The sequence below is a fragment of the Gopherus flavomarginatus genome, chromosome 1 (genome assembly GCF_025201925.1).
Source record: "Gopherus flavomarginatus isolate rGopFla2 chromosome 1, rGopFla2.mat.asm, whole genome shotgun sequence".
NCBI classification, from domain to species: domain Eukaryota; kingdom Metazoa; phylum Chordata; order Testudines; family Testudinidae; genus Gopherus; species Gopherus flavomarginatus.
Genome location: NC_066617.1, coordinates 340,261,285 through 340,284,338, shown reverse-complemented (window position 1 = coordinate 340,284,338; position 23,054 = coordinate 340,261,285). Strand labels below are relative to the sequence as shown.

At 42.9% G+C, this 23,054-nt stretch overlaps 1 protein-coding gene across 4 annotated transcripts in view; it reads left to right on the top strand.

Annotated features, from left to right (window-relative positions):
* The first annotated feature begins 3,733 nt into the window (after positions 1–3,733).
* Positions 3,734–23,054, top strand: part of CFAP300 (cilia and flagella associated protein 300) — a 32,371-nt gene continuing 13,050 nt past the window's right edge. For 2 of the 4 annotated variants that reach the window (XM_050942278.1, XM_050942304.1), the window contains exons 1-5: positions 3,754–3,895; positions 5,773–5,854; positions 7,182–7,254; positions 19,192–19,358; positions 21,053–21,225. In XM_050942278.1, the coding sequence (XP_050798235.1) occupies positions 3,786–3,895; positions 5,773–5,854; positions 7,182–7,254; positions 19,192–19,358; positions 21,053–21,225 (605 nt within the window). In that variant the 5' untranslated portion in view covers positions 3,754–3,785. Of the gene's footprint in view, positions 3,896–4,628; positions 5,422–5,772; positions 5,855–7,181; positions 7,255–19,191; positions 19,359–21,052; positions 21,226–23,054 lie in introns of those variants that run through there. The other 2 variants (XM_050942284.1, XM_050942295.1) reach the window with 2 other exon arrangements.

Sequence of the window (23,054 nt, the reverse complement as noted above, 5' to 3'; positions counted from 1 at the left end):
CTGCAGAGAATTCTTTCCTGAGTGCTGGCTGGTGAGTCTTGCCCACATGCTCAGGGTTTAGCTGATTGCCATATTTGGGGTTGGGAAGGAATTTTCCTCCGGGACAGATTGGCAAAGTCCCTGGAGGTTTTTCGTCTTCCTCTGCAGCGTGGGGCATGGGTCACTTGCTGGTGGATTCTCTGCAGCTTGAGGTCTTCAAACCACAATTTGAAGACTTCAATAACTAGGACATAGGTTAGGGGTTTGCTATAGAAGTGGATGGGTAGGGTTCTGTGGCCTGCTTTGTGCAGGAGGTCAGACTAGATGATCATATTGGTTCCTTCTGACCCTGAAGTCTATGAGTCTATGAGACTTTTGTGGATTTCATTCTTATGTTCCTGTCTCTCCCCACTCATTGTATCAGGAGCATAGGAGGCTAACTCAGGCTGTGTAGATCACAGTGATTTTATCGGCACTTAAAACTTAAGCATTGTGACACTCAGCATTGAAATGCCTAAGTCCCTTTTGTGGATCCTGGCTTAGGTATACTTTAAGCATGAGTCTCATGGGTAAGACAGGTAAGGGAGCACCTATCTCCACCCTGCTTGAGGCTTAGGTGTGAAATAGGTGTCCAGACGCCTGCCTGAGGCGGCAGTGCACATGTCCTAAGGGACTTTTACAGTGAAAATGTAGGCACCAAGTGAGTTTAGGCACCTACAGAGTTAATCAGCAGCCAAGCAGGGGTTTTGTGGATTGTAATAGTGCCTAAACCTGGGATTTAGGCACCTAAATCTTTGTTTTAGGTTTCTAAGACCATTTATCGATCCGAGCCTTAGTCCTGAACTCTTACTGCTGTGAATAGCCCTACTGACTTAATTTATAGACAGGTATCAAGATCAAGCCCTTAATTTGGTATCTAACACCAAAACCACACTAAGAAACTATAGTTTATGTACAACACTGTAAAGCAGTGAGATACTGTCACTTATTCCAGGGATGTTCTCCAATGTTTATCCTTTTCTCTCTTCTGATCAATTAAATTCGACTACCTAACCATTTTCCATTGATGCTGAAGACTTTTGCCAGCAGACAGAGAGAGCTGCTATACAGGTTTTCTCTTTCCTCCCCAGCTGTAATTGGTTGCTAATCTTTCACTGCCTGACCTTTGCCTTAAAAAGAGGTGTATTTTGTAAAGGTGCAACTGGGCTGATCCTCTGTAATTTGATTTCTGTTTGCAGTGCAATGGCTGGTTTATCTGTTTTGTATTTAAATACCATAGTTTTATTCAGCAGATTAAAAATATTATGATGACTCGTCACAGTCAAATATATAAATATGTGAAAAATAAATAATACTGAGAAAACTAGTCAGACAATACATATTGTGTGCCACTCTTACTGTTCAAAGGACTGTCATCTTTATGCTCTTGGGACTTCATTACACAACAGAAGGAGATAAGGATTTTCACACTGAAAATATCACAAAAGCTAAAAATCTCACCATAAATTAGTGAGGAAAGCTGTTGTATTTAGAAAAGCATTTTTGTTTTAAAAATATTGGGCTGACTCTCCATTTTGTGCTGGTGTAAATGACTACACAAGGTCCAAAGCAGTGGGGGATAGGCTGTTTAAAACAAACAAACAAAAGTAAATCTCCCCACCCTCCAAGCCTGACTTCTATTATTGTAAACTGATGAAAACTTGAAATGTTAAATTATGAAGCCAAGGTTACAGATAGATGACAATACAGTAAGGAAATTTATTCCATGCCGTTTTAAACATTTTGTGCTGCACTTATTGGGCCAAACCCTGAAGTCCTTACTCATTTTCTAGGTTCTGATTCATCAATGCACTTAAGCACCATTGATTTCAGTGGGACTTAAGCATATGCTTTACTGAATCAATACCTTAGTCAACAAAAATTTTCATTGAAGTCAGTGGAAGTATTTTTTTCTGAGAAGTACTACGGCTATCAAGTTTAGCCTTTTGTGTCTTACATTTGAGATTGGGTAAGTCCAAGTTGACAGTCTGTGCCTTGTGCTAGTTCTTGCTGCACCCTTACCTCTGATTCTCTGCCCAAACCAGTTCTCTCTCTGGTCACTCCTGCTGCTACCAACATTTGTGGCAATAGGAGCTTCACAAACGGAGATACTTATCTCCACCCATACTTGTCAAGCACAAGATCATAGCTATGTATTCCAGTTGTTTGTTATTTAGGACTTAGTTTCTATTTTGCAGCAAAAGATTGATTACTTCTTCCTACTTTATCCCTCCCCAAGTTTTTGTCAGTTCAGCATATTTCAAAGGAGCTAAAAGGTATATTCTTTATATTTATCAGCTTTTAAATGTTTAATGCACACCTGCCATCCTTTGAATGGTATAAAAAGAAACATTTGGGCAGGCAAATAGGAGTATATATTTTTCTCTATAGAATTGTATTTGAGAGGGAGAATTTCTGCAGGAAATGCAAGAGAGAAAATGGTTAATATTTTACTGATAAACAAGGATTGTCTATCTCAGCTAGGGGAGGTTGGCATGTATGTTTCAGGGTTCTGCTGTAGTTTGATTTTCTAATTAATATCAATTACAGGTCATTGGTGTGTGGACACTCATGGAAAATCTATAGCATTTAATAGACATAAAACTATTGAATACTATAGGTTTTCAGAGCAATTTCTATAGAATTTATTAACAATGTAATTTCTATAGCTTTTGGAATCACTGTATGGAATTCTATTTGCAAGATAGAATATTTGAATAACATATCATCTGGTGGTTTTGAACCATCCTAAAGGCTATAATTTTCTATTAATTTCCATGGGACTTTCTAATAAGAGGAGGGGTTGAGTTTTGGCATTTTTGTAGCTTGATCCTGAAAGAGCATCTACTTTTGTGGCTTGAGCAGTGATCAAAGTAATTTGGCATCCAACCCATCACTGAAAAATCAGATATGGTCCTAACCTCACCCTCAGCAATATTCACAGGTTCTTTGCTTGAAAACAGAAAACTCCAAAGCTGGAGTCTATTGACCAGACAACAAAGAGTAAAATGTTACTTGTGGATTTGGGGCAAAATAAGGCCTTCTTTTCTGGAAAAGCAGATTGGCAATGGAACCCGTGAGAAATAGTCATGCAGGAAAATGCTCCCTTCATTCTTTATGAAAAGCAGAATTTTCCGCAGGTTTCACAAGGCTCCACAATTGCCAACTCTCAGGATAGCTGATGTTTTCCTTTAGCCCCAGTTCCTGGAGTCTGGGGATAAAAAGCTTCAACTAGCTTTTAGGGTTGCAAGGAAAAACTTGAGGTGACCTCAGTGCAGCCAGGTGGCTCAGACACCACAAGGCCAAGCACCCAGAGTGAGTCATTTGCACAACAGTCTCATGATAATGGGGGGCTTGACTCCGTATTTTGAAAGGCTGGGGATTGCCAATACCGTGCCTAGGGCTTGACTGGGGAAGCTCCAGCTAGGGCTGGAAGCCTGGTCCAGCCGGCCAGGTGCCAGGTGACCTCTTGGGGGGCAGCTGCCTGGTGGTACTGAATCACAGCACTGTATGTGCTTGCAGACAGAGCGAGGCAAGGAAGGGGGGAAATCTCAGCGCGCTCAGCCTAAGAAGCAGGGAGAGCAGGAAGCTGAGCCGGCTCAAGAGCCTCCCTTCCTAGCCGCAAGGTGCAGAGGAAACTAGGGCGGCCCCTTGGGGCAGCGGAACCATTGTCAGCGCGGCAGAGCACTCCAGGGGAAGCTGAAAACCAGAGCACCACGGCCTGGGTGCGTTTCCATGGTAACCAGCGCGGCGTCTAGCGGAGGACCATGTCTGCCGGGGATGAAGGGTCCGAGCGGCGCTTCGCTTTCCGTTATCTCCCCCAGAAAACCCTCCCCTCCCTGGAGAGCAGGGATACGCAGAGCCGGCTCCGCAAATGGTGGGAGGGGGAAACGCTGCTACCTCCCGGGGGGCATGGCGGGGTTGGGGCGGGCCCGCGGGGGGCTGGGCTCTGCCGAGAGGGGAGAGGAGGAGGAGGGCTGCGGGGCAGGAGGGGCTGGGATCTGCTGGGGGGGAGGGGGAGGGCTGCGGGGCAGGAGAGGCTGGGATCTGCTGGGGGGAGGGGGAGGGCTGCGGGGCAGGAGAGGCTGGGATCTGCTGGGGGGGAGGGGGAGGGCTGCGGGGCAGGAGAGGCTGGGATCTGCTGGGGGGAGGGGTAGGGCTGCGGGGCAGGAGAGGCTGGGATCTGCTGGGGGGGAGGGGGAGGGCTGCGGGGCAGGAGAGGCTGGGATCTGCTGGGGGGAGGGGGAGGGCTGCGGGGCAGGAGAGGCTGGGATCTGCTGGGGGGGAGGGGGAGGGCTGCGGGGCAGGAGAGGCTGGGATCTGCTGGGGGGAGGGGGAGGGCTGCGGGGCAGGAGAGGCTGGGATCTGCTGGGGGGGAGGGGGAGGGCTGCAGGGCAGGAGAGGCTGGGATCTGCTGGGGGGAGGGGTAGGGCTGCGGGGCAGGAGAGGCTGGGATCTGCTGGGGGGAGGGGGAGGGCTGCGGGGCAGGAGAGGCTGGGATCTGCTGGGGGGAGGGGGAGGGCTGCGGGGCAGGAGAGGCTGGGATCTGCTGGGAGGGGTGAGAACGGGGAGGGCTGCAGGGCAGGAGGGGCTGGGATCTGCTGGGAAGGAGGATGAAGAGGTTATTGATGTCACACGTTCCCTTGGTATATGGATTAACATTAGAGTTGCCAAAGGTGTCCAGTTTTCAACCATAATCCCCTGTTGAAGGGGACCCTGGCGGCTTTGGGCAGCACCGCTGACTAGGTCTTTGAAAGTCCGGTTGGTGAAGTAGCGGGGTTAAGGCAGTGCTCCCCATAGCTCCTGGAAGCGGCTGCGAGGTCCCTGCGGCCCCTACATGCAGGGAGATACCACATGCTGCCTCCACCCCGAGTGGTGGCCTCGCAACTTCCATTGGTTGGGAACCACGACCAATGGGAACTGCAGAGCTGGCACTGGTGGAGAGGGCAGCACGCTGAGCCTCCCTGGCCTCCCATGCACCTAAGGGCTGCAGGGACCTGGCAGCCACTTTCTGGGAGCCGCCGGGACCCCACACCACCTTCTGCACCCCAACCCCCTGCCCCAGCCCAAAGTCCCCTCTCACACCCAATCTCCCTCCCAGAGCCTGCTCCCCTGTGCCCCAGCCCAGAGCCCCCTCCTGCACCCGAAACCCCTCATTCCTGGCTCGAGCCCAGAGCCCACACCCAACCAGAGTCCTCACCTCCCTTCCGCACCCCAACTCCTGCCCCAGCCTGGTGAAAGTGAATGAGGGTGGAGTGATGGAGTGAGGGGGGCAGGGACAGCACTTGGGGAAAGGGAAGGTGTAGGGCCTCAGGGAAGGTGTGGGGCAGGGGTGTTTGGTTTGTGTGATCAGAAAGTTGGCAACCCTAATTAACATCAACCTTGTTTTGCAGTAAAACTGTGGTAAGTCCAGAGCTTGACTTACCGCAGATCTTTTCAGTGTTTTTCAGGCATATAAAGAGCTGTTTGGAGGACAGTTCCTGAAGCAAAGTTAATTGCTGTTATTTTAAATAAAATAATATAGATATCAGCCATGCAAAATTCTTCTTGCCCTAGAAGAGTAATTTTTTAATCTATTGGACATATGAATAAAATATAATGGAAAAAAATAATTATCAATAGTTGTCATGAAAGGGTGAGAGTGTGGTTTTTGTGCCAGGGCTAGTAAATATCTAGACAATTTTCAACTGCTAAAGGGATGTGTCCAGTGTGTATGTTTTTTAATATTATTACTTACTATGTTCTGGGTTTCAGGTCCATGCATGGCAGAATCACCATGCAAGCATTCAGTTTTGACCAACATTTCAAGACCTATCAAAAGGATGAATTTGTTAAGGTAGTTATAAATCTATCACATTTAATGGTTCCGTTTTAAAGGAACTGTAACTTTTTTTGTGCTGGAATAACACTTAAACTTTCACATTATATCTGCTATATTATGCTTTTACAAGTGGCGAACAGTTACCGTAACTTTGATAATAGGTGGATTGGGGGTGGGGTGCTCTTATTTTTGGTGAGCTGTGTAATACTATGACAGTATTTTACAGACAATGTTAACATTTCTCTGTTGGTCCAGTAACATGAGAGCTAAAGAATGGGACTCTGGTTGGTTCTGGTCCTGGCTGCCATTAGTTCTCCGTTGATGTTTGGGAGACAGTCACATAGGCCTAGATTTTCAGAAATGCATATGAATAGGCAGTTAATGCAATCAGCTGCTCAATCACAGTAATTATATGCACGAGCTAGACGTGCATGTGCATTTAGAAGTCTGAAGAAGTGAGGCCATGTTTTCAGAGGTGCTGAGAGCCTGCAGTTCTCGTTGACTTCAGTTGGTCTTATAGATGCTTAGCATTTCTGAATATTAGGCCCTTTGTCTTTAACTTCTGTATTCCTCAATTTCCTTGTGTATAAAAGAGGATATATTCATCTCTGTGAAGTCATTTGATTTAGTAGCGAGAATGCATCTGTTTAGTGTAAAAGTAGGTTGGTTTCCTCTCTTATTTGTTGAATAGACATTTGACAACATCAGCTGATTTTTCTTGGAGATTAATTCACAATCAGGTGGTAGCATAAAAGAAAAACTCTATTCAGAAATGTAGCTAAGCAGCTGAGCTCCCGCTGGGATTATTCTACATCTTAATTGACTGAAGACTTATTAAAGACACATCTACTGCCTCCTTAACACTTTTTTTTTAGAAGTAAAATGATAAATTAGTTTGATTGTAGAGATTACATATAGTAATTTGTGGTTTATTTTTCTAACTTTGGTTTGCAGAAAGTATGCAAATTATGTATGGATTTTGATTATGCTGCAGAAAAAAGCATCCTGATAATTCCCTATTCTACAAAACTTTGTAATGCACTTAAAATTAATCAGACCAAGCTGCAGGCATAGTTTGGGACAACTGATGTTTCGCAGACTGAAAACCTCAAATTTACATACACAGATACCTTTGTGGGTATATTTTTTTTAAAAATTGTTTAGTCAAAATTGCAGAGGCATAAACTTGGGGATGTAATTTTTGGGTATGCAAACTCAGAGGTCATACTGAAGCCACTTATTTACTGGGCCCTAAAATTTGTCATAGAAATGTAATTTATTGCTTTGGTTGATATTATGAATCTCATTTTGTTAACTTTTCGTTTTTAATTTGAAATTTTAGGCATTTTTTAATGATCCAAATGTTACTGCCAATTTGAAATTGCTTACAGCTTCTGGACAGTGGACTACACTAGGTAAATACATTTAGAATAAGTCAGTCTTTTAAATCTTTCTCTGTGGTAACTATATTTTCTCCAGTTAATGTTTTGTAACAATGACACGATTCAGATCTGTACCTTCACCCTCATGAAATAAAATTTGCAGCAGAAGATCATTTAAAGGAATCTCCTTCCTTTAAACCATTGCTAAGGGCCATTAATCTAATTTCTTTCATTAAATTGTCAAAGTTAAAGGGTAAACTTCCTCATTGATGTTTAAGGCTAGCCCATTTCTTTAATAATAAAGAAGACTCAGGTCCCATGTATATTACAAGTAAAACTGTGTTTTTTGTAAATCGACTGCTGACTTGGTTACACAGTCCACACACCCAACAACACAATTGTGTGTCAGGAGTGGCTGTAACCATGCCTACTACCTCACCAGGGTGCAGTGTCCAGAAGAGTCTCATAGAGAAGCAACCACAACATTTCTGAATTGTCCTACTGCAAAGAGAGTTGGGAGGAAGAGAACTAACTAGGGCTGTTAAATATCAGAGGGGTAGCTGTGTTAGTCTGGATCTGTAAAAAGCAATGAAGAGTCCTGTGGCACCTTATAGACTAACAGATGTATTGGAGCATTACAGGTGCCACAGGACTCTTTGTTGCTTAGGGCTGTCAAGTGATTTAAAAAATTAATTGCAATTGTGTGATTAAAAAAATTAATTGTGATTAATCACACTGTTAAACAATAATAGAATACCATTTACTTAAATATTTTTTGATGTTTTTTACATTTTCAAATATTGATTTCAATTAAACACAGAACACAAAGTGTACAGTACTCACTTTATATTTATTTTTATTAGAAATATTTGTGCTATAAAAACAAAAGAAATAGTATTTTTCAGTTCACCTCATACTAGTACTGTAATATCTCTTTATCATGAAAGTTGAACTTACAAATGTAGAATTACGTACAAAAAAAAATTGCATTCAGAAATAACAACATAAGACTTTAGAGCTTACAAGTCCATTCAGTTCCATTTCCTGTTCATTCAGTCACTCAGACAAATACATTTGTTTACATTTGCAGGAGATAATGCTTCCCGGTTCTTGTTTACAAAGTCACCTGGAAGTGAGAACATGTGTTCACATAGCACTATTGTAGCCGGCGTGACAAGATATTTATGTGCCAGATGCATTAAAGATTCATGTCCCTTCATGCTTCAACCACCATTCTAGAGGACATGCGTCTATGCCAATGATAAGTTCTGCTCGATAACAATCCAAAACAGTGCAGACCAATGTGTGTTCACTTTTATCATCTGAGTCAGATGCCACCAGCAGAAAGTTGATTTTCTTTTTTGGTGGTTCGGGTTCTGTAGTTTCCACATCAGAATGTTGCTCTTTTAAGACTTCTGTAAGCATGCTCCACAACTCACCCCTCTCAGATTTTGGAAGGCACTTCAGATTCTTAAACCTTGTTTCGAGTGCTGTAGCTATTTTTAGAAATCTCACATTGGTACCTTCTTTGCATTTCGTCAAATCTGCAATGAAAGTGTTCTTTAAATGAACATATGCTGGAGTCATCATTTAAGACAGCTATAACATGAAATATATCGCAGAATGCAGGTAAAAGAGAGCAGGAGACATACTATTCTCCCCAAGAAGGTCAGTCACAAATTTAATTAATGCATTATTTATTTAACGAGTCATCAGCATAGAAGCATGCCAAATTTCAATTGGTATTCTGTTGTTTAACAGTGTGATTAAAACTGTGATTAACTGCGATTAAATTTTTTAATCACAATATTTTTGAGTTAATCGCATGAGTTAAGTGTGATTAAGGTAGAATTAACATGGTTACATGAGCACTGTTGGGGGCCCTGTCTACAGAATAATATAAGCATGACCTAGCTGTTGGACGAAAGCCATGTGGTAGGGGCTGTGCCAGTTGTAAAAGTGACACAAGGTTGAACTCATGGTTAATTACCTTGTGCCCTGTCACTAACTGGTCACAGACTCAGCTAAGTGTTATAACATAGACAAGACCTTAAAGGAGCATAATCAAAAGAAATGAAACATGAGTGCAGGACAAAATCCTATAATATGTACTGCCATATATAAGAGATTGTAAAAGCACCACAAGGAAATGCAAATGGTAATACAGTAGAATTTTGTGTCTAACTAAGTATTTATAAGGTCTGAATCATACTGGTATCAGAGCAATGGCTCTGTGTTTTAGGAACACAAAGGTGTTATCCCTCAAGAATTTGCACTCTGCAACTTGGTTTGGCTGCAGTTACTCTGTGTGTGTGTTTGTGTGTGCGTGTCTAATCCACACATCTCCTGGGTGTGGTGTTCTATCCCATTGGGGGGAGGGGCAGCGAGAGAGAGAAAAAAGAAAATGAGTCTGCTCTACAGCCTTAGCTAACAGCCAGTTGGCTTGTAGCTCATGTGGCAGAGGCTCATGCACTAAGCTCCAGTAGTCCCCCTGGTTTGATCCCGCCTGCTGACGACTGGGGTCTGTTGGTATTACATGCGCGTGCATCCATGTAGTTCTTCTGTGTGGCTGTGTGTGTGTGTTTCTCCATTCCTGCTCTCTGTGGAATGGGCAGGGAAGTTCCCCATTGTACTTTGACACCAGATACTCTGCCTTGTTGTCTGCAAAGTTTCATCTTCCTAGAATACTGTATCTGGCCTTTAACACAACACAGCCCTGCTAGTTGCCTCTTTCCTAGTCATCAAACTGTAGCAAGCAAAAGAAAATATAACAGACCAAATCAAGGTAATCTTCCCTCTCTCCTGCTTTGGGCAAGAGTTCTTAAGCTATCTGTCCTGCTTGTGTGACTTTCCAGCCCCCTTCTCAGGGAAGGTCAGCAGGTTACATACCTCCTGCTGGGGTCAAAGGGTCACCTGCCAAGTATCCTGGCTTTTTAACTCCTGCTGGTGCTGAACACATCTTGGTGTGGTAAGCACAGAAATACCGCATTTTCCTTCCATGAACCAGAAGTGTTTGCTCTCTGAACACTGAATGGCCAGTATACTCCATCACATTTTACTCTTTAAAACCTGCCTTCTCTCTCTCTGCTTACCTTTTTTGGTTAAGTATGTGGGCTCATTTTTTTCCCTTTAGTTTTCATGAACATTTTTTTCTGAAAAGTATAGTAAGAAAACACAAGCTGATGATTTTCTAGCATTCTCTTAGTCAAATTTGCAGATCTTCAGCCCTAGCTACCCTGTTTTGAGAGAGAGACACACACACCTATCTCATAGAACTGGAAGGGACCTTGAAAGGTCATTGAGTCCAGTCCCTTGAACTCATGGCAGGACTAATTATCTAGACCATTCCTGAGAGGTGTATGTCTAACCTTCTCTTAAAAGTTTCCAATGATGGAGATTCGATAACCTCCCTAGGCAATTTATTCCAGTGATTAATCACCCTGACAGTTAGGAAGTTTTTCTTAATGTCCAACCTAAACCTTCCTTGCTGCAATGTAAGCCCATTGCTTCTTGTCCTATCCTCAGAGATTAAGAAAAACATTTTTTCGTCTTCTTCCTTGTAACAAACTTTTATATACTTGAAAATTGTTATCATGTCCCCTCTCAGTCTTCTCTTTTCCAGACTAAACAAACCCATGTTTTTCAGTCTTCCCTCATAAGTCATGTTTTCTAGACCTTTAATCATTTTTGTTGCTCTTCTCTGGACTTTCTCCACTTTGTCCACATCCTTTCTGAAATGCGGTGCCCAGAATTGAACACAATACTCCAGTTGAGGCCTAATCAGAGCAGAGTAGAGCGGATGAATTACTTCTCGTGCCCTTCTAATACATCCCAGAATGATGTTTGCATTTTTTGCAACAGTGTTACACTGTTGACTCATATTTAGCTTGTGGTCCACTATGACCCCCAGATCCCTTTCCACAGTACTCCTTCCTAGGCAGTCATTTCCCATTTTGTATGTGTTTAATTGGTTGCGCCTTCCTAAATGGAGTACTTTGCATTTGTCCGTATTGAATTTAATCCTATTTACTTCAAACCATTTCTCCAGTTTGTCCAGATCATTTTGATTTTTAATCCTATCCTCTAAAGCACTTGCAACCCCTCCCAGCTCAGTATCATCCACAAACTTTATAAGTGTACTCTCTATGCCATTATCTAAATAATTGATAAAGATATTGAACAGAACTGGACCCAGAACTGATCCTTGCAGGACCCCACTCATTACGCCCATCCAGCATGACTGTGAACCACTGATAACTACTCTCTGGGAGCGGTTTTCCAACCAGAGTTTTGCACCCACCTTATAGTAGCTCCATCTAGGTTCCATTTCCCTAGTTTATTTGTAAGACGATCATGTGAGACAGTAACAAAAGCTTTCTAAAGTTAAGATATACCACCTCTGCCGCTTCCCTGTTATCCACCAGGCTTGTTACCCTGTCAAAGAAAGCTATCAGGTTGTTTTGACATGATTTGTTTTTGACAAATCCATATTGACTGTTACGTATCACCTTATTATCTTCTAGATGTTTGCAAATAGATTGCTTAATCATCACTCCCCAGCATCTGCTAAAGTGGGAGCTGCTGGAATTCCTATTAGGATGCTGTCCTAGGACTCTACTTAGGAACTCTATCTTCCATATCAGCCTCCAACTAACATTTGAGGTGTCAGTTTAATTGGAATCTCCCCTGTCCTGCCCCTTTTGGCTGCAAAGTAAGATAAATATTTTTTCTGTCTTCTGTTCACCCTCTCATGCCAGTCTCCTGGCTTCTTTAATGGGAGTATTTCTACCCTTTCCCACTCTCTAAATAGCTCTTGTCCCCATTGCCTGTCTGCTGCTCCTAGCTTTTCTAAGCAGTAGCAGCAAAGTCAAATTGATCTGATTCTTGTCAATTTCACTGCTGCCCACAAATTTTGAATAGCAGCAGTGAAAACTAACCGGCAGCTTTCACTTTGTAGTAGTAGTGGCACTGCACATGTCTGTCAACAGACTTAAGGAGGCAGCACTGCATCTGTTCAAACTCAATTCACATATGCAGAATTATCTTCAAAGGACTAGAAATACCTGTTGGGGTTTTGTTTGTTTGTTTTTTAAATAAAAGCTTTAATTCTGCAGAAGCTGGCAGTATTTGCCTGGGACAAATTCCCAGTTGCCTCTCACAAAATGGATTTTTCGAGCTCTAATGACATTCATCTATAGACCCTATGTTTTTGAAATCTGTGAGAGACAATCTAAAATTAGAAAAGTTATCAATATAAACCACTACTGCAATTTTCATTCACTGAAATGGTTTTTACCTGTCATTTGAACCCACAAAATGTCACTGTGACCCTTGGTTTTTAAAATAGTTCCAGTTTAACCCTAACATAAGCACTGATACATGGTTTTCCTTAAGTTTTAAATCACATGTTTTTATAAATAGTAATTTGCACTGAAAACCTCAATGCACACCAGTACAAAAAAACAAAACCTCAAATATTGGTCATATGTGCTGGATGTTCTCTTAAAAAAAAAAGTCTTATGAAGGCTTTTAGTTGGGGTTATCTGATTATCAGTTTTCTTATTTAAAAATTAAGAATGAGAATTTAGGATGTGGTAGATATATTTCATACATCCAGTTCTTGATCTCTGTGGATCCCCACTTTAGAAGATGTACCCCATGCTGATGAGATTCAATGCTGCTGGAAGAAGTAAAGCTACTTGTGGTACTCTACTATACAAAATGTCGCAGAACTGTAGACTAAAAAAGGCCCTGCCCCCATATTATACCTGGTTTTTTTGTTTCCCACCCCCAAAGTTAGCAGAAGACCATCTCTCCCCATTCTGTTGATGTTTGTTGGGATGGTATTCAGATTGGTTAGTCCTGTCCAGGCAATTCTGAGTCTATCCAATTAGTTCCAGATCTAATATCTCAAATGGAGAGGAGACTCCATTACAGTCTTTAATCTCGTCATCTACCATTGTCAGTTTGGTTTCTGAATGCCTAGGGGATGAACATCTATTGTCTTTCTGACAAGCTTAGAACACTTTTCCTGGATTTCAGGAGACTGTGAGGAAGTCATATATGGAAGTCTTAAAATATGTAAAATATTGTTATAAAAAGGACAATGATCAATTGTTCTTCATGTCCACCAAGGATAGGATGAGAAGTAATTGGCTTAGTTTGCAGCGAGGGAGATACAGGTTGGATAATAAGCCAAAAGTGTCTAACTGTGAGGATAGTTAACCTCTGAAACAAGTTACCTAGGGAGGTTGTGGAATCTCAGTCTTTAGAGATTTTTAAGAACAGGTTAGACAAACACCTGTTAGGGATGGCCTTAGATATACCATATATACTCGATCATAAGCTGTTTCATTTATAACCTGACCCCCCCAAGGTGGATAAGTAAAAATGGGAAATTTTTATAACCCATTCATAAGCTGACCCTATAATTCAGGGTTCAGCAAGCTTTGGCTCCCGGGCCATGAGGATAAGCTGCTGATGGGCTGAGGGCTTGTCTACATCAGAAAGTTGCAGCGCTGGTGAGGGAGTTACAGCGCTGCAACTTAGGAGGTGTACACATCTGCAGGGCACCACCAGCGCTGCAACTCCCTGTTTGCAGCGCTGGCCGTACTCCCGTTTTGTCTCGGGTGTAGAGGATCCAGCGCTGGTGATCCAGCGCTGGTAATCAAGTATAGTCACTTACCAGCGCTTTTCTTGACCTCCGTGGAATAAGCAGGTATCCCAGCATACCTGAGGAAGCCTCTGGTAATCAAGCTGGTCTCCTTCCCCGGCTTGCTCTCGCGTTCCCCGAACCCCGAGCAAGCAGGTCTCCTTCCCTGAGGTTTGCTGGGTGGTTCCGGGAAGGCGAGAGCAAACCGGGGAAGGAGACCAGCTTCGCCGCGGTTTGCTCTCGCGTTCCGCGAACCACCCTGCAAACCGCAGGGAAGGAGACCTGCTTGCTCGGGGGTTCGGCGAACTCGAGAGCAAACCGGGGAAGGAGACCAGCTTCGCTGCGGTTTGCTCTCGCGTTCCGCGAACCACCCTGCAAACCGCAGGGAAGGAGACCTGCTTGTTCGGGGAACGCGAGAGCAAACCGCGGCGAAGCTGGTCTCCTTCCCCGGCTTGCTCTCGCGTTCCCCGAACCCCGAGCAAGCAGGTCTCCTTCCCTGAGGTTTGCTGGGTGGTTCCGGGAAGGCGAGAGCAAACCGGGGAAGGAGACCAGCTTCGCCGCGGTTTGCTCTCGCGTTCCGCGAACCACCCTGCAAACCGCAGGGAAGGAGACCTGCTTGCTCGGGGGTTCGGCGAACGCGAGAGCAAACCGGGGAAGGAGACCAGCTTCGCCGCGGTTTGCTCTCGCGTTCCGCGAACCACCCTGCAAACCGCAGGGAAGGAGACCTGCTTGTTCGGGGAACGCGAGAGCAAACCGCGGCGAAGCTGGTCTCCTTCCCCGGTTTGCTCTCGCGTTCGCCGAACCCCCGAGCAAGCAGGTCTCCTTCCCTGCGGTTTGCAGGGTGGTTCGCGGAACGCGAGAGCAAACCGGGGAAGGAGACCAGCTTCGCCGCGGTTTGCTCTCGCGTTCCCCGAACAAGCAGGTCTCCTTCCCTGCGGTTTGCAGGGTGGTTCGCGGAACGCGAGAGCAAACCGCGGCGAAGCTGGTCTCCTTCCCCGGTTTGCTCTCGCCTTCCCCAAAACCCCTTGAAGCCGCCCAACAGCGCTGCAGTGTGGCCACATCTAACACCACTTGCAGCGCTGGTTGCTGTAAGTGTGGCCACTCTGCAGCGCTGGCCCTATACAGCTGTACTAATACAGCTGTAACAACCAGCGCTGCAAAATTTTAGATGTAGACATGGCCTGAGATGGTTTGTTTACTTTGAGCGTCCGCAGGCACGGAGGTAAACCTACGTAAACAAAGTGTCCCAGCCTGCCAGCTGCTTACTGTGACAGGCCGGGACAGCAACTGGTGGGGAAATTTTTTTGAGGGAGAAGCTGGGGGTCAGGGGAATAACCCCTGTGACCACCCTCCACATGACCTCAGCCCTAGCCCGGGACCCATCCCATCCTTTCCCACCTTATCTGGGGAAGGCCAGGGGAGGATGTCTCTGACCTGGCTGGAGCTGCTCCAGCAGGCTAGGCAGCATGGCCGCAGTCTGCTCCAGCGGGCCAGACTGGGCGGCGCAGCTGCAGCATGTTCCAGTGTGCTGGGCCAGGCAGCACGGCCGCAGCGTGCTCCAGTGGCATGGCCACAGCCTGCTCTGGGAGGCGGGGCCGAATGGCACCGCTGCAGCCTGCCAGCCCCGGAGCTCCAGCTGCTTTGGAGGCTGGGGGGAGAGCAGCATAGCCAGAAGCAGAAAGACTCTAGCTTTCTGGCTGTGCTGCCTCTCCTTGCTCCTTCTGTTGGGGGGAGGGGCTGTGTCCCACCTCTCCCTCTCTATACTCGTTCATAAGCCGACCCCCTTCTCTGGTACTTCCCTTTTTTACTAAAAAAATTCGGCTTATGAATGAGTATACGGTACTTAATCCTGCCTTAGTGTGAGGGGATGGACTAGAACTACCTCTTCAGGTCCCTTCCAACCCTACATTTCTATGATTCTGTATATTTTGGAGTAGACATTTGGAGATACAAAGACTTGTTCCATTCCCTATGTTTAAGCTTATTTTTGAAAAAAATGCAGGTTTACTTTCAGATATGTAGTCATTTAGCATCCAATTCTGCCTACTACATATCAGTTTTTGGTTCTTCAGTCTCACTGCATCTAATTAGAGGCCTGGTTCAGCTACTGTTAATTTCATTTGAAAGACTCCTATTGACTCCAAAATGGGAGTTGAAATGGGAAATAAAAAGGGGGAGGTTGTTTTTTTTTTGAGGGGGGGGAGAGGGGATTAGGTCTATTACACTTATTCTCAGTGACTTGTGAAATCTCAGCCCCTGGATTTGAATTTTGATTCTTACCAGAGTGATGTCGTCTTCACTTTTTCTCTTGAAAGAAGTTGCAAATTTTAAAGCTGATGTTCCTTGCTCCCTGTTCCCTGATAAGGTGATTGTGAAATCTCATGCCAAACTTTTGCCTAAGTGGTAACAATTTTCACATAGAGAAAAAATGCAAAAGAAATTGTATGATGATCTGGTAAGTGAGGTGAATTTCAATAGGTTAGATCAGGGATCGGCAACCTTTGGCATGCGGCCCACCTGTCGGGCTGGGCCGCTTTGTTTACTTGCCGCGTTTGCAGGTTCAGCCGATAGCGGCTCCCACTAGCTGCGGTTCGCCACCCTAGGCCAATGGGGGCTGCAGAAAGTGGCGGCCAGCACATCCTTCAGCCCGTGCTGCTTCCCGCAGCCCCCATTGGTCTGGGACAGCGAACCGCGGCCAGTGGGAGCCGCAATTGGCTGAACCTGAAGACGCAGCAGGTAAACAAACTGGCCCGGCCTGCCAGGGTGCTTACCCTGGCGAGCTGCGTGCCAGAGGTTGCCGATCCCTGGGTTAGATGTTAAAAAGGGACTTGGTTACTGTTTTGGAAAAAAATAAATCTTTTCATATATCTTCCATATAATTTATGAGGAGAAACCCAAAGCAAATGTCCTTTTGAGTCAGTCTTTCTAAATGGGCCATACTTTGCAAGTATTATGATCAGGATGGAGGACCATTATTAGATACATTAGAAGTGTATTCTGTCAGAAGTGTCAGTGTTTATTGCCTCTTTTCAGAGGCAATGTTGTACTTAGAGTGAATTTCACAACTTCACAAAGCATTTGATTATTCTCTGGTGATGCTGGAGATTCTGACTCCAGCTAGTTCAGATCCTCAATTCAGTTCTGTAGGGCACTACCTAATTATGTTTAACTATACAGTCCATAGCCTTCCTAGATTATGATTCTGCTGGTTAATTCCCTGTGGCAGGGATCTGCAGAGGCAATTCATGAAGGCGAAAAGATGGAAACTCAGTGGAAATGTATTTGAGCATAAGCTCTCATGGGCTACAGCCCACTTCGTCGGATGCATAGAATGGAACATAGAGTAAGGAGATATGTATACACATACAGAGAACATGAAAAGGTGGGAGTTGTCCTGCCAACTCCAAGAGGACAACTCCCACCTTTTCATGTTCTCTGTATGTGTATATATATCTCCTCACTATATGTTCCATTCTATGCATCCGATGAAGTGGGCTGTAGCCCACGAAAGCTTATGCTCAAATACATTTGTTAGTCTCTAAGGTGCCACAAGTACTCCTGTTCTTTTTGCGGATACAGACTAACACGACTGCTACTCTGAAATCAGTGGAAATTGAAGTTCTCTGGATGAATTCCCTCTGCAGAGCCACCGTGACGCTCTTCATCTCTTCTTGAGAATCCTTTTAAGGACACTTTGAAACAGAGAGGAAACAAAGATGGGTATAGGGACGTGAGCTTTTCTAGTCTGATTCTGAAACATTTGGATCCTAAGATGCAGCAAGTGATGGTTAATGACTAGAGCCTCTCAAGCGTGGCACAGAATCAGAGAAATGTAAGGCTGGAACAGTCTCGAGGCAGGACCAAGTAAACCTAGACCATCCCTGACAGGTATTTGTCTAATCTGTTCTTAAAAACGGACCATACTGAGGATTCCACAATCTCCCTTGGAAGCCTATTCCAGATCTTAACTATCCATATAGTTAAAAAACATTTCCTAATATCTATCCTAAATCTCCCTGGCTGCAGATTAAGCCCATTACTTCTTATCCTACCATTAGTAGACTCAAGGAACAATTGAGCCCCATCCTCAGAACAGCCCTTGATATATTTGAAGACTGTTATCAGGTCCCCACTCTGTCTTCTTTTCTTGAGAGTAAACATGCAGTTTTTTAACCTTTCATCATAGGTCAGGTTTTCTAAACCTCTTTCATGTTTGTTGCTCTCCTCTGTACTCTCTCTAGTTTATCCACATCTTTCCTAAATATGAGACCCAGAAGTGGACACTGTAGGCCTGAGCAGTAGAGTGGAACAATTACCTCCTGTGTTGTACATATGACGCTTTTGCTAGTACACTCCAGAAATATATTAGCCTTTTTTGCAACTGCATCACATTCTTCACTCATGTTCCATTTGTGATCCATTACAAGTCTCAGATTCTTTTTAACAGCCAACTATTTATTCCCCATTTTGTATGTATGATATTGATTTATCTTTTCTAAGTGTAATATGTGACTATGGTGTGGGTCTGCAGAGGCCCTGTATTCTAAATTCCAGTTACTGGTAAGTATTCTGCCTTTTCCTATGAATGCAAAGAAGTCACTGGCAAACTTCGATACTTCCTCTTGTCTTATAGATTTTTGTGTCACTGTTAGCATAAAAGGATAATGAGACAATGCTCTGTGGTGGGTTTAAGAAGTTCAAGGCACTTTTATAAGCTAAGAAACATTTCAAAATGTCTTGAATTTTTTTAATGGTAAAATGTCTGAAATGACATATTAGCTTTCAATTAATATAAATGCTAAACATCATATTTTTAAGTTTGTGGGACCTTGGTAGTGGCTATGGACTTTTGCACCTTGTTTGTTCTAATTTGGAGTTGACTCTTCAGAACTTCTAAGGCTGGACATGATGAAGAAAACATTCCAGGATGGGACCTAGCTCTACATACTTCGTCATGTAGCTGCCATATATTTTGTCTAAGAATGTCCATGGCAGTCTTTATTTATTCAGGAAAAAGTGCATGGGGCTGAAACTTGTCTAAATACAAGACTATGTTACAGCTATTTGCACACTTGTCTCTCCCTCTAAAAATGTTTAGCTCCTAAATATGGTTTATTGTATTTGTTTGTTTGTCTGTTTTAGCCATAATTGCATATATTACAAATTTCTCAACATGGTTTTGTTTGGAGTAATTATGTGCATGCTGTGTTCACGTGTGAAAATGTATCTTGAATTTTTGTGGAACCCTTAATAAAGGGAAGATATCCTGTATTTCACCTCAGGGTTTCCCTGTTAATGAAGACTCTGTCATCTTTCAGGTACCAAAGTGAAAAAAATTGAAGCCATAGTTGTTCCCTGTACACAAGTTTCCATGTCATTTTTTGACCGACTGTACTCTGAAGAAGTTGTTAGAGAAACTGGCCATATTGTTAAGTGTTATGATGACTATTATGATGGCATTCCCATCTCAGATGAGTTAAGAAAGGTCAGTACAGCATTTAAGAATTTCTCAGTGGTTTTCATACCTCTGTCAGTCACTGCTAGTCACTTCTTGCCATCCTGTGGCTGTCCCCAAAGCATACAGCTAAGTAATTCTCAGATTTCGCATGGATGTTTCACTGGCATGTTGTACAGTTATCCCTACTGCCTGGAATAGGAAAGCATTAAACACAGATCTGAAAGTTAGAGATGCAATTATTTAGATTTGTGCTCACAATTCCCAGAGAGTAGTTATCAGTGGTTCATAATCATGTTGGAAGGGCATATCAAGTAGGGTCCACAGGGATCAGTTCTGAGTCCAGTTCTGTTCAATATCTTCATCAATTATTTAGTTAATGACAGAGAAAGTACACTTATAAAGTTTGTGGACAATACCAAGCTGGCAGGGGTTGCAAGTGCTTTGGAGGATAGGATTAAAATTCAAAATGATCTGAACAAACTGGAGAAATGGTCTAAAGTAAATAGGATGAAGTTGAAAAACTCCAAATGCCAAGTACTCCACTTAGGAAGGAACAATCAATTGTACACATACAAAATGGGAAATGATTGCCTAGAAAGGAGTACTGGAGAAAGAGATCTGGGGATGATGGTGGATCGCAAGCTAAATATGAGTCAACAGTGTAACACTGTTGCAAAAACACCAAACATCGTTCTGGAATGCAGGGCCGGCTTTAGGCCGATTTCCCGGAATCGGGCCCTGCGCCTAAGAGGGTCCCGTTCCTTAGGCGCCTTTTTAATTTTTTATACTCACCTGGCGGCAGTCCAGGTCATCAGCGGCATTTGGCGGCGGGGGGTTTTTCACTCGCTCCGGATCTTCGGTGGCATTTTGGCAGCGGGGGGTCTGCAAAAGACCTGGAGTGAAGGAAGGACCCTCCGCTGCCAAAGTGTCGCCAAAGACCTGGACTGCTGCCAGGTATTTGAATTGGGCCCTGCAGTTCCTAAAGCTGGCCCTGCTGGAATGTATCAGCAGGAGTGTTGTAAGCAAGACATGAGAAGTAATTCTTGCACTCTACTCTGCGCTGATTAGGCCTCAAATGGAGTATTGTTACCAGTTCCAAGCACCACATTTCAGGAAAGATGTGGACAAATTGGAGAAAGTCCAGAGAAGAGCAACAAAAATGATGAAAGGTCTAAAAATGTGATTTATGAGGGAGATTGAAAAAATTGAGTTTGTCTAGTCTGGAGATGAGAAGACTGAAAGGGAACATGATAACAGTTTTCAAGTACATAAAAAGTTGTTACCAGGAGAAGGGAGAAAAATTGTTCTGCTTAACCTCTGAGGATAGGCCAAGAAGCAGTGAGCTTAAATTGTAGTAAGTGCAATTTAGGTTGGACATAAGGAAAAACTTCCTAACTGTCAGGGTAGTTAAGCACTGGAATAAATTGCCTAGGGAGTTTGTGGGGACTGGACTATATGACCTCTCGAGGTCCCTTCCAGTCCTACGATTCTGTGATTCCATTAAAGCATTTTTCAGATGTAAAACATGTAAATGAAAATCACATCCACTGTGAGGATTTCTGCCTGACTGAAAAAGTTTCCCATATTTTATATGTAAATAATGGAAATTCCTAAATGATCAGTCTCTGTGGTTAACATACAACAAAATAGTTGCATTTGTTAAGTTTTTTAAATTTCATACTAGAAAATGAAATTGACATTTTTTTCTTGCTCCTTTCCAGGTTTTGCTTCTGGAAGATTCTGACCATTTTGATTTATTCAGCCAGTCAAATCGTGAGGAGTTTCTCTTCTGTCTTTTTAAGCATCTTTGTCTTGGAGGAACTCTCTGTCAATTTGAAGATGTGCTTGGTCCATACTTAGAAACTACAAAGGCTTTATATAAAGATCTTGTAAGGTAAGGTTGTTGCATTTAGAATCTGATTTTCAGAAATGCATACAAAATTTTACATGTGCAGCTGTGCATAGAATTGCATGTGCACATTTTGAAAATTACGCTCTTTGAATCTTATGAATATACTTTGTGCGATAAGATCGAAGATAAGTTGAAACAGAACATTAATGCTTCACTAGCAAAATAATAGTTTTAATGGCGACTCTTTTATAAAGGAACTTTTTGCCACATTACAAATATTTGCTGTATAGTTTATTTCCATTTGATTGGTTCCAGTCATTATTCTACATATGGAAAATGGGGAATATCATTGAAACCAGATTAAGTGCTCCAACTGTAGTAGATAAAATCACATCAACCAATTGTGGAAATATATAAGTTCCTAATAAAGTTATTATTTTCTGAGCTTAACATTTTACTCTTAGGAGAATAGACTTCTGAGTCATCTCCTATTCCCTAGTGCATGTAGCTTTCACAATTCAAAGTAGCAAGTTTGAAAGTTGTTAAAATGATATTAATGGAAATTTTTATTTTTGCATTATGGACTCAGTCCTATAAGGTGCTGACTACTTTGGCTCTGATCCAGCACACTCTTAAGCACATGCTTAACTTTAAGGATGTGAATAATCCCACTGAAGTTAAGCACTAAAGGATATATAAAACATGTCAATGGGACAACTACACGCGCTTAATAATTTTGCTGGATTGAGGCCAGTGTTCAGCATCTTGCAAAATCAAGCTCCGTTTGTCTTATAAATCAGGCCCAAACAAGGTGCTTTGGGTTGAAATGTTGGTTCTTTCACAGTCACCTGGAATAAAATATTTAAGTCTTGATTTTTGCCACCCTTAATTATGCTGGTAGTATCCTACGCTTTAAATATTCATAATGAAATCAGTGAGACTTTTGCAGAGTAAATACTACTTAATAAAGGTAAGAATCTGGTCTTTCTTAACTTAACATAATGGATTAAAGTGAGCATTCTTGCCTGGTTTGGAGAATGAAAGAGCTTGTCTATTTTGCTTGAGACTAACCCATATTTTCTGAATCAGCATCTGGTGTTCACATCAATTTAATTTTTTTTAACTATTGCTTATTCTGTTTGTCAATGATAGATCATAGGTTGACAATGACCATTTAAAAAATCTTGTTCAGAGTTATGTATTCTGCAAAATTTTAAAAATCAAGACTAGCCACACAGCGCATAAATTAGACACTAATGCCAGAAGAAGACATCTTTATTCATGTAAGTAAGGAGTTCCATTGAATTCCATGGCACTTGTGAATAAGGATTGCTGTATCTGGCCTTAAACTGGAAGAATTTACTTTCCTGTTGGAATTTTCTTGTTTTAAATATTTTTGTAAACCACTTTGGTTGACTAAGTTTAAATCATCCTCCATTCTAAACAATTTTAAAAGTTTCTCATATCCAGCGCTTTCCAATGGGCATTCATTTCTATAATACTGAAATCATCAAAATGAGCTCTCATTGGGAAGTAGTGTTAAGACAGTTTCGGCCATTGAAACAACCCAATTAACAGATGGAAGATACTGAAACAGAGATTTTTATTCTAAAGTTTGTTTTGCATATTCTTTTTAACATGCACATAGTGTTACATATTAAGTTTATTTAACTAGTTACAGTATCACAACTAATCCCAGCAGTTTTCTTAAGTAGTGTAGATGTGGTGCTTTGCTATATGGTTTCCATAGTACTGTACAGAGTATTCAAATGGGCACCTCAGGAATACTGAACATGGCAAGAAAGGAGCTAACAGTAACAGAAACTTTATCTTCTCCTCCCTCACTCCACACTCACAACATGCTGTCTGCT